Below are 11698 nucleotides of genomic sequence, written 5' to 3'. Positions count from 1 at the left end.
ATTCCAAGGGAAGAAGGTTGGTTTCAAGAAACGCGGCAGTGGCCAAACAGTTGACTGTGACGTCCAGGGATTTATCCAATACGGGTAAAATCCCGTGCCAATCCCAACACATCTGCTGTACATCGTAACCCTAGGAACGAGACATTTAGGCAATCTCCTGAAGCCGTGCAGGTCAGAATCTGGAGTCCCGGACAGGGTCCCCCAAGCAAACTCTACAACTCAAGTGCCCCAAGTGTCACGGACCAAGCTCCATCCTCTTGCAGTCAGAATTTCCGGGTGGACTACCTCAAATGAACCCAGTTTGTCGATCTGAACAGACGCCCTCACAATCCTTAGTTCATCCCGATTTCCGTTCGCAGTCCCCACTCTACAAGCAAAAGCCACCAGACGGTTTGATTGTCAGTTATCTGATCGATTTGCCTTTCCCGACCCGTTGCCCAACAAATAAAATAGAACTGACACATTCAAGAGATCCAACTCCGCCACATGTTACGTTGGCAAACAGGGCACCCTCGTCCAGCTCAGCTGATGTAGGCTATGCCTCTGAGACACGAAAAGGAGATTTCAGCGTGGTCGTAAGCACAAGAGGCAAGCGGTTTTTCACATGTCTGGCTATCCAGAAACTTTGTTTAGTGAAATATATCGGCTTGACACGCTCTGCTGGATCGATTCCCAGTCAATCAGTCAGCTCAACCAAGCTTGGTGCCGCTTCACAGGGGAACAAAGAACCATATGTAGTGTCGGCTTATGCCTCAACGGATTGCAGTTCAGACGCTGAGAACACTTTCTGTGAACATTTTTTCCAGAAAATGTTTTGTCAAGCATCTTTGCTGGTGATACGAATGCACTGTTTAGTCGTATGAATGTCACAGAACGACATTTGGGCGGTCCATTTGGGGTTGCAGATTGGTCGTCAACTGTTTTTGACCAGCGTGGAATTTCAACCCCAACGCTCACATCGTGTAACCTGGTGGCCATCGAGTTCAAATCAACCGCGGCAATCAGCCACCGATCGAGAGCCACAATTCCCAAGTGCCGTTCTTTCTAGAGCACACGAGATCACGCCCTACTGCATATACGTTTGTCAGTTTGTTTTCCTTCAGGCACTTACAATTCTGTCAGGCATATGTCAGCCTTTCAACCTTGAAAGACTACCAGAGTATCGATCTGAGCTATGCTCACGGAATTCAAAGTCAATCGTCCCCGATCCGTCCGAACAAGTGCTAATCGAATACCGATTGGCAGAGAAAATGACGCGCATTCTTCAAACGCGAAATAGTGAAGCGTCGAAGGAAAGGCCACGAGCCTTGGTGGGCAACGAAAGCTCAGAAGAGGGAGATAGAAACAGCCATACTCTAATTCGATCGATTGGTCAAAAGAAGGCCACTGTTATCGGAACAATATATGAAGATATCTCAGTAATTCATTCGTAAAATCGTCGACTAAAACGATGAACCAAGCAGTTTAGCTGGCCCGTCGCAACAAAGCTCCTGGAGACGGTGCATCAAGCGAACTGTATTTAGTCCTTTTCAAAGACGGCGAACACAAAACTGTCGTACCATTAGTCTGGTGATCGTAGCACCGAGAGTGCTTTTCGGTCTAATTCTGCGAATGTTGACCGAACACGGAGGCAGACGTGTGGAAAATAAGCTAAGTTCCGTGCTGCGAGACGACGCATCGATCACGGCTTCATCTTCCGACAGATGCTGGAACAGTGATACTGCTTCAGCAACCAAAACTAGTGTCTTCCTTGACCTGAAAGAGGTCTTTGACGATGTGGACCGTCTGGTAATATGGCAGTGTCTATGAAGCAAAGATGCTCCCTATAAATTCTTAGACGTCCTTAGGATGGTGGATGCCAACTCCTGCGGACGCATAAAGGTCTACGGGTAGCTCCTGGCTGGATTCACTGCACCGAGGGGTGCCAATCAATGCTTTTCACCTTTCCTCTCCAAATTCGCCATTGCCGTGGACCAGTCCCCTTAATGCCTTCTTATTACAGTGAACCCCGGTCTGGATAGCCGATTGATCGCCTGGTGCGCTTGGCCAAACCAGAACGCCAATGAACGTGCGAATCAGCTGATCTTTTGATCACTGTCGCGTACAAGCGGGTCAAAAAAGTGATACTGAGGGTACAACTCATCTGTCAAGGTCGAGCGATGAACAACCAATGAAATCTGTTTCATCGAAAAACGGTTATTTCATTGGCTGTTATGTTGTTCCATTTACACAACTTTTCGTGCTGGGCGATGATGGTCTCTTTGAACTGATACAAGCGTTGGGGCGGTCGCTTGGTTCTGATCTATGGATCTCGGAAATCCAAACGCATTCAAACGAACACAGAATTTTCTGGTTGTTTCGTCACCGCACAGGGAATCTTTTGGACGGGGGAAATGTTTGGTGGGACAGAAAGTTTACCTGGTTATGCTAATGACCCAAACTTGGCGATGAAGATTAATGGTAGCGCTGTTTGAAATGAGGATCACGTGAGTTTATTCGAGTGATAGAAGCTCAACCGGGCGCGAAATTGCTATGAGACGTCCAAGTTACCAGCTTTTTGGGTGCCCCAACGCGTTCTGATTGCAAAGACTGACTCTTTTGCTTCCAGTTCAAAGACAGGAGTGAGCAGATTTGTGATCAACTTCGTGATCGATGGTAAGACTCCGGGTTTCATTTCTGAGGATTGTCACCAAAAATTGAAAGTACCGTAGAAAAGCTTAAATAGTTTCATCTTCAACCGAGCAAGAATGGTTCGAACACGTAAGATTAACGAAAAACCGGGGTGGTTTTTCGTCAGATGAGAAGATTACGCAAAAGAGGCAGAACACCACTTGACTTTTGATGTGTGACACATTCAGAAGCCCTAGTCTTTTCACATCCACTTGCGTACACTGACGTAAGACTCTTGAGCAGATTGATGAAAATGCGGCTCCCGGAATCAATCATCAAGGAATGCGGTCTCTACATCTTTTCAGTTATCGGCAGCAGTTCTTCACATTTGGTAACAGAATGAGGATAATGAGCGTGAGGGCTGCAGACAACCTGAAGCGATTTGAAACGTTCGTCCCCCAGCTTCACCAGGAATGTTCAGTGTTTAAAAGGTGTAGGATTCCGTTGCTAGTGCTTCTTTTTTGCCTGTTTGAAGAACACTCACTTCGGGCCAGAAGGGGTTCGAACCCAGCCTCAGCATCTCGACTGCTCCTCTCTAGACTTGGGTAAGTCGCAAGTCTCTCATCGCTCATGCTTGCTTCGGATGGCAAGGTGGCTGGGCACCAAAAAGGCGCTACAGCTGAACTATTGCTTACTTCAATGAAAAGGTGTACCGTACCGAATAAGTACCATCTCTGGGCTGGTTGGCACCTTATCCAGGCCACAACGTGGACTTGGTGGTCGATCAGATTGGGGCGTATCGATTGCGCTTCGATTTGATTGTCCTGTTCGCGATCAACTACTGTCCCACAACCCACTGGGGAGAGGGGCGTTATGCCGATCTCAGATATCTGTCTCGAGAGAGGTGCGAATTCTCGTGGACTGAACAACACTATCGTGTGAGACATCAACAGAGGCTGTGTAGGATGAACCAATGGGCGTTTGAGAACAAGGACAGCATTAACTAGCCGACATAACGGACGAAAGCTGAACTCATTCTGGTTGGTTATTTACCCAGCGCCATTTATCGATCGTTCACTAATTGGCTGTTCTACTTTACCCAACCAACGGTTTCTAACGCCCACAGGAAAAATCAGCGAGCCCGAGATCCAAGGAGTTTACTTCGATTTCTAGAATTAAGACGATGCTCTGCTTGAATCGATGGTGAACCACTTTCTCACTTCACCCTCATGAGTCACCTGATTTCAAAGGTGCTACATTTTCAAACTGAGCTTCTGTTAAGCGTGAGGCCATGTGACCCAGGTATTAGACACCGTTACACGTTCAATTGCTAGAATTGTGTTGCGGCTTGGTTTCTCACAATCCCCCCTATATGTGTGTGCGTGTATGATTCGGCGACTGGATCGATAATTCAGGATCTAATCAGAATGCTAACAATCGGAACGCACCTTCCTTATTTGGTAGTAAATTCTCACGGTACGTGTTACGACCTAAGTGCTACCTGCTTTTGACCAAGAGGTCTGAAATTGGATGTTGCCGCGTTAATTTAAAGCTTGTATGACATCGTGGTTCCTGATAGACAGCAGTATACAGGAAAAGATTGTTCACTGTTCAAGAGAGGGACAGTAAAGCATCAGCGATGTCATGCTGTCGATGATGATGACGTCCTCAGGGGTAGTAATAAAAGCCAAATCTAGACTTCCGATCCACGCCATAGCATCTTCTGGTGTTAGCGCACCAGACACAAGACTATTAATGCGTGTGGTGTCAAAAATAACGGGACATCTGCCTACTGAGTGATGCTCAGGTTCAATTGTTCGTTTTTAAAACTGTGACATTTCTGGCTTGAAGGTCACCGAATGAAATGTCAAGATGCTTGCAGACCAAGCCAGTAAATGTCCGTTTTCATCATGCTGATATTCAGTAAGATCGATAGAATGCGTGTCCTCTGACTAGGAGAAAACGTCGTGTATCTTTCAACAGAGCGAACAATGAAACTCCCGAACAAGGACCACCAAGATGGAATCGTCCTCGTTCAGCTGTAGCACCCTTCTGGCGCCTAACTGCTATGCCACCAGAAAGAAGCACGAGGGTTGGGATACTGCCAGGTTGCCCAAGGCTAGACAGAGGAAGTCGAGATGCTAAGGTCGGGTTCGAATCACGCATCTTCCGGTTAATAAATTCACGTTCCAATCACTGAGCCATTTCGACTCCCCCTCCCCAAGATGGAATGGTCCAAGTGTTGTCTATCCGATGAAATGGCAACGAAACTAACGAACGGATATTCATTCCGGAGAAATCACTACTCTCAGGACAGACTACTTATGTTCTCCCACGAGTAGAACACCTGTGCAACAAAGTTGGTGGCACTTAGAATACACAAGGGAGTTGATTACAAAAGCCTCTATTCGGTCGCCAACTGGCCAACATACAGTAGTAGATCCAAGCTAGTTGACTCAGTTCTATCAACCTCAACACAGATTCAAAAACACCTATTTTACGTCAGTTATGGAGCACGCGCGATCCAACATGCTTGAACAGGTAGGTAGATTCAAGCAGCTATACACGCATCCACCGAAACGCGTATACTGGCATCTTGGCTACCATATGTGAAACAGAAACGAAAAAACACGAGCCTGGAAACATCACAAACGAGAGGCTTAGCTGGGTTCCAGGTGAGTCTCTCGAAAAACCAAATTAGTTTGCAAATGAGTGTATATTCGTTAATTTCGTGCAATTGGGTCTCAAGTGCAACCTAAGGCTGACGGAAACTCGGGGACTGCGCCTACCTGATGAGCCCCAAAAAGTGCAAAACCGGTCGTGGGCTGCCGACGGATTTTCAGCAACCTTATGAGTAGTACATCACAAATATTTACATGTGTCGCGATATCTCGAATATCGTGGCGACTGAAACATGAGGCGGCCTGGTGCAGCACATTCAGTTGTCTGGAAACATCACAAACGAGATATTCAGCTGAGTTCCAGGTGAGTATCCCTGGCAAAACCAAATTTGTTTGCAAATGAGTGTATATTCGCTAACAAACAGTTCTCACTCTGCATGCAGTTCTTAATATCACTCGGTGATTTCTCCCGATTTCTTACGCATATGTGTTTCGCTGCCAGTTAAAAGGGATTGCGTTTCGCCTGATGCCGGTACGAACCGTGCATGAAAGAGGACTGTAGAAAACGCCTATTTTAACGCAGTCAAGCGCCTTAGGAATTAAAGCAGTTAGGCAGACGATTGGTGCACGTGCACCTCTGTACAGCGACCAAAGCTCTACCCTGATTGGTTGCAACATGCTCTTCAAGCTAGTGACCAAAAAAGGGGAAAATTTCTCATCCACGACACCACAACAAATGAATATGAATGCTTTCATACAGGCATCCTCTAACAAAGCGTAAAAGTGTTGGCAGCTCGGGTGTTCATCAGTTGCTCATCCAACTTGCGTAATGTCACTCTGTACAGCATAAACCACTCTGGAATGACAGACTGTTTTAGCCAGTCTTGTCATTGACCACCAGATAGTGAAAGAAAATTGGAACTCTCTCCAAGGGTGTGAATTCTAAAAGAAATTCCGATGAAAACGCACAGAAGAGATCTTGCTCCAAACGGAGTGCCCTCTACAGAGTTGGAGCTATCACACATCGTATCCGGGTGGACGACGGAGGGCAAAATCGCTCCGGTTCTTTCCTGAATCTTTTCATCAAAATGTCGGCTGCTTGGTCTACTGTACAATTCCGTTAAAGCGAGGTAAGAGTTTCATAGCCTCGAAGAATCGCCACACGCTTCCTTCACTACTTATCAAGATTATAGATTATATTATTATAATATTACTATAATATTATATATATTAAAGGTTGTTTCGGATTTTGGGAGACGGATCATCCAAACGCTTTGATCTAACACACTGGAGAAGTCCTTCTGTTGAAACCCATGCCTTTTCGAAGAAGGTCTGTTTCTGGCTGCATCAAGGAACACCTGATGAGCCAAATATGTTCGATCATGCGCTTCAGATCCACATTGTGGATCTGTTAGGATTCCTGGTCATTAGGAATGTTGAAAACGATGGTTGGTCTTCGAAAAACTGCGCCGATAAGACAAAACTTCAAAAACCATGTCGCAAAGACAATGTCCACCAACCTGCAGATGATCTTTTGGGTAGACCAACTGTCCCAAGACAGTCACCACACACACACACCTCCTGTAGTCCAGACAAACACCGAGTAGCCGGATCACCACAGTAATCAATACCTCAGATCACCGAGCTCAAGGTCGTTCAGAACGCAAGGTCACGTAGTGCACACACCGAATAATTAGCCGTATGAGAGGAAACCCCACTGTCGGTTGTGAAGTAGATCCATGAGGGCCAGATTTGTACTGAAGTCGAATGCACACCAAGATGACGAGGAATGACGTGACCTTTCTCAGACGTTGAGCCACAATATCAGAAACAAATTTTCAGAAACCGCGCACAATGCCTGGTTTATTATGCAAACTACCGTCTGTATTGGATTATCGACCGGTCAGTCAATCGATCGACCGGTAGCGAACCATAATTAACTACCTTGTAACTCTCTGTTTGTATGCCGTACGGCACAAATGATGGGACAAGGGGCAGTGTGACCACCGGGACAGAGATGTCTTTGACCGTCTGTCTGAGCCAAGCCCAAGAAGGCCTTGATCATCTCTGAGGTGAAAGCACGGATGATAGGAATGATGAGACAGGTGTCGAATAGTGGACTCAAACCCGTGACCATGTATTTGTAGAACGTCTGTCGGCTTTTGCCCGTTGTTCTATTAGCTAGAAGGATGACAAATCAAAAGGGAGTACCTGTAAGCGCACCTCACCTAACCCGCATCTAGAGGCTCCAAACTCTGCTTTCAAGGTTCACTCCAGAACAATTCCACCGAGGTCTTCCACGAGTACTTTGTGGTGGAGTTTACCGAACTGTCGTTCCCAACACGCCGCACTGCTGGGGTAAACACGTGAATCGAGCATTGGCGTTGAGCTGAACACACTCTCGTGCATGTCTGTGCAAGGACACAGCACTGGCAAAAAAATTAAGTAAGCTAGACCGCACTTTCGTACGATATCAGGATGACGCACGCAAACTGCCATGTGCTCTCGCACGGGGCTAGTACGAAAAGCACATGGGTGTCGGCTGCGACACTGGACGACTTGTCTTGACGTAGGAATTCCGGTGCGAACGCCTTTGTTACAATTTCAGGACAGAACTGCGACGAGTTGTACAGACTGTTTCGGAAGCAGAACAATGGTGACCAATTGAGTAAAAAAAACAGGAAAGGATGTCCGAAGAAGAGAAGATGAATTGACATAACCTTGGGAAAGTTGTGCTTAAAGTGAAGGGATTTTCACTGGACGCGATAATTGCCCAACAACCTTTCGGGTACTAAATTCAGTCCAAAAGCAACTCACCGCATGTGAGATGCATATGACAAGTGGACAGTTCTAGTTTGTGTCTAGCCGGAGAAACTCTTCTGTGAAAGACTCAAGTGAGACTGAAGACGTTTGAACTGGAAAAGTGGTGCGCGAAATTTAAAAAGTGTAGTCTATTTGCGTTTGGATTTTACTAGAGGCGTGACATGCGATTCAAAAACGAGCATTATCAGTAGCGAGTCCTAACCTGGATGGTCCCTTGTTCGAACGTGGTGATCCACAAGGTAGATTTATGGCAAGTGACGTCACACAATGAAGCCATCTCGGGAAGTGACTAACGGAAGACCTGGATTCGAGCCCACACTCAGACGTCTATCCTTTTTTCACGATATTCTGATTTGCATCGGAAAGGTGATGACTTGCGTGGACAAAAAACGTACGTGAGGCGCTCCGAGAGTGGACTGTCCCCATGTGGAAGGCGAATCGCCTGACTCCAACCATGTGTAGGATTTTCTCATATCCATCTTGAAAATTGGCAAAAACAGTTTCTGCATGGATCAGTATCAGTCCATAACAGGATTCTTTGTTCAAAACTACTTTGTATCCGCCCCCTGCGAACTGGCCAATGATGTACCAGAATTTTTCTGAACAAAACGCCGATCACTGGCGAAGATTTTCCTTTACGAAGCCAATCAGTTGAAAGGCCGAAGTCACAATCGGTTGAAAGCTGTCATCGTTTGACCGCGCACCGACTTGCGGTGACCACGAGACTCAGAGATGGTTACTGTGTCACCATGGGTCACACTCACCAAAGATAGAGATTCCACTGTTGCTGTTTACGGGTAAAACGTGTCTAAACACTGTCGTTTTCGCCAAGCACCATTTTAGAGCTGGCCGTCCACCGCCCGCAGATCCATTCAGACCTCAAATCCGCTGAGGTTGTAACTTGTTGGCATTCTGACATGAGACTGACCTCGTTCGTTCTGCACGCTTCTCTGACCTCTTTAGAAATCAAATTGTTGCTTCAAGGTTCTTATTCTCTAGGCGGCAAACTTTGCCAATTTCTAATTTCACCCATCTGTGAACTCTCCAAATACACGCCACCGCACATTTGGCATCCAGAGTGCTCCAAACCGCATCCAGCCAAAAACAAAACCAGATTAGCGCATACGGTTCGTTCAAAAAAGAAATGTTCGGGTTTTAACACCCTTCCGGGCCTAACTGCGCATGCCACCCGGGGGTAGAACGAGGGCTGGGATACTACCAGGTTGTTCAAGCCTAGACATGGGAAGACGAGAGGCAGAGGTCGGATTCGAACCACGGACCTTCTGGTCAGTAGATTCGCGCTCTAATCACTTGGGTCATCTCGCAAACTGGATCAGTAGTTTGCACGACTGGAAGTGGAAAATGCGCAGTGAATTCGGATGAATCGCTGATCGCCTCACTCAAATTTATTGTGTATTTAATTCAAATTGAATTTAAATCAAAAGGTGATCTTGTCCAGAAGGCCAGATTAGCCAACAAGTTGCTTGAGCCTTCCATCGGAGAAATCATCACCCGAGGGGCCAGTCAGCACGTGATCGCGTGATGTGAATAGCGTGATCGCGGGACGAGTGGCGCCATATCCCATCTGACTGTGAGTTAGTCGCACTACTGATTGGTGCTTCAAACGGTATAGTTTGCAACGCTAACCCTAAATTCGCGGGTTGGATGTGCACTGCTGATGATCCGCAACAAGGATGAAGCAGAGGTACGGTGTCCGCCGGCTTTTCAGCGCAGGTTAATCTCATCACCTACAGGATGCAATTGAAACTTCATTCGTTTCATTGGATCTGGAACGTTGCCGCGAACTCACGCCGCTTCGCTTAGATAAACAGCACAGTCACACACAAGGTAGGAACACAAATTCGATACTTTCGTCCAGTCTTTGAGGCGAACAATCATTGAGCGACCCACTTTGAAATTCCGTAGTAAATTCAAATGGTTTAGGCAGACAGTTTATATCATTCCAAACGGCTATGGGTCTATAGAATTCATTGAAGTCACTTTCGTCTTAAAGCCATATTTCCAGTGTTCCACCTGTCGAGACGTTTTCGTACAAATTTCAACGAAAAAACCCTGGAGACTCCAGCTGAACCCTCCACGAACTTTCGTAATAGGCCCGTCAACCCCAGGTTTCTCTGGTTCTTTGCTAAGTAAAATGTTTCGATCTATGTTGCGTGCTAATCCGTTTCACCACAAGTTACTGACAAAACAGCTTGTATCGGCAGTCCTTTGGTCATGTTTGAAACCCTGCGAGGGTAACGATATTGATCCAGTTCCCCCCAAAAAAAGTGTGAAATAAGGAAACCCAGCAAGTACACATTCAATCCCGGTTGTGTTCTAGCCGGAAATCATGAACGAAGGTAGTCCAAAACAACATATCAGACCAGAGTGCGTGAGACTTACCTGAACTCTGTTTAATGGATCGAACGCATGAGGCGGCAGCATTGCTGTTGCCGTGCCAAGTCAGTGTCAAAATGAGCTTAGTTCCACAGTTCGAGGAATTCTCTCTTCTGAACTTTTCAATTCACGGAACGTCGGTGAAACACGCTAAAACGATGCAAAAAAAGAGTGCACATGTATTTTAAGACGGGGACTGCGATTCAAACCACAGCAAGGCGGTGGAAATTACGAAGCATCATAGCGTGAATAGAATCGAGGGTGTGGAACTGGCGAGCGTATGGAAAGCGGTCATAGATAAGCTGAGTTGACACGTGGTTGTCAATCCACCACGTAGAATCATTAGCAAAAAACCGGGGTGGGGGGTTGGGGGTGGAAATCCCAACCCCGACCAAAGGTCCCAGCATCCCTCTTAGCACTAGCTCACCCACACAGACGGACAGAAGGTTCAGACGACGTTCAAGAGGGACCATCAAATGGATCCTAAACTGGACCCAAACACTTGTAGGTTCCCCACCGACCCAACACTTGTTCACCCACTCTAACACACTAAAATCCCTCGGCCGACACTCAACAGAGATTTAGCTTGGCTTTGCTGATTGGTTTTCCTTCCGCCTTAAATCTCGACCAACCTCGGAAACTGGTCACTGACGAAGCTTTTGTGTCAAAAGCGAAACGTTGTCACCAAACTTTTTCCACAAAGTAGACGTGTATTTTTTATGCCTTAAACGTCTGTGATCCTCGGACTAGACGACAAGGTGAAAAGCAGTCAGTGTCTCTCGATTCCTGCTAAGCAATGAACTGAAAAGCACCAGAGCACACTAAAAGAACAGGGTAACTCTTTGTAATGTACTACTCATAAGGTTGCTGAAAATCCGTCGACCTTATGAGTAGTACATTACAAATATATACATGTATCGCGATATCTCGAATATCGCAGGGACTGAAACATGAGGCGGCCTGATGCAGCATATTCGGTCGCCTGGAAACATCACAAAGGGGAGATTCAGCTAGGCTCCAGGTGAGTCTCTCGAAAAATCAAATTAGTTTGCAAATGAGTTTATATTCGCTAACAGGGTATGTCCATTGACACACCTCTAATTGGCTAGCTGCTGATTAAATGACAAAGGGTCGGTTGTCTCGTTCCTCACTTGACATCATAGCTACGAAGAGCATCGACGAGTACTGACTCTCCCCGTCTCGCCCGTACTGAGGCGATCCAGTAGCGATTTCACCCGGTTACCTGT

At 46.5% G+C, this 11698-nt stretch overlaps 2 protein-coding genes across 2 annotated transcripts; one reads left to right on the top strand and one right to left on the bottom strand.

Moving 5' to 3' along the window:
- Positions 1-5161: 5161 nt before the first annotated feature.
- On the bottom strand, positions 5162-9295 carry T265_05878 (hypothetical protein; the record flags this gene model as incomplete). Its single annotated transcript, XM_009171007.1, has 3 exons — positions 5162-5365; positions 5400-5605; positions 9232-9295. The coding sequence occupies 3 exons, from the start codon at positions 9293-9295 to the stop codon at positions 5162-5164; spliced, it is 474 nt and encodes a 157-aa protein (XP_009169271.1).
- On the top strand, positions 5461-6855 carry T265_05879 (hypothetical protein; the record flags this gene model as incomplete). Its single annotated transcript, XM_009171008.1, has 2 exons — positions 5461-5595; positions 6625-6855. The coding sequence occupies 2 exons, from the start codon at positions 5461-5463 to the stop codon at positions 6853-6855; spliced, it is 366 nt and encodes a 121-aa protein (XP_009169272.1).
- Positions 9296-11698: the final 2403 nt, after the last annotated feature.

Source organism: Opisthorchis viverrini (genome assembly GCF_000715545.1).
Source record: "Opisthorchis viverrini unplaced genomic scaffold opera_v5_116, whole genome shotgun sequence".
NCBI classification, from domain to species: Eukaryota; Metazoa; Platyhelminthes; class Trematoda; order Opisthorchiida; family Opisthorchiidae; genus Opisthorchis; species Opisthorchis viverrini.
The sequence above is the reverse complement of the archived record's forward strand: the minus strand, read 5'-3'. Positions and strand labels throughout refer to the sequence as shown.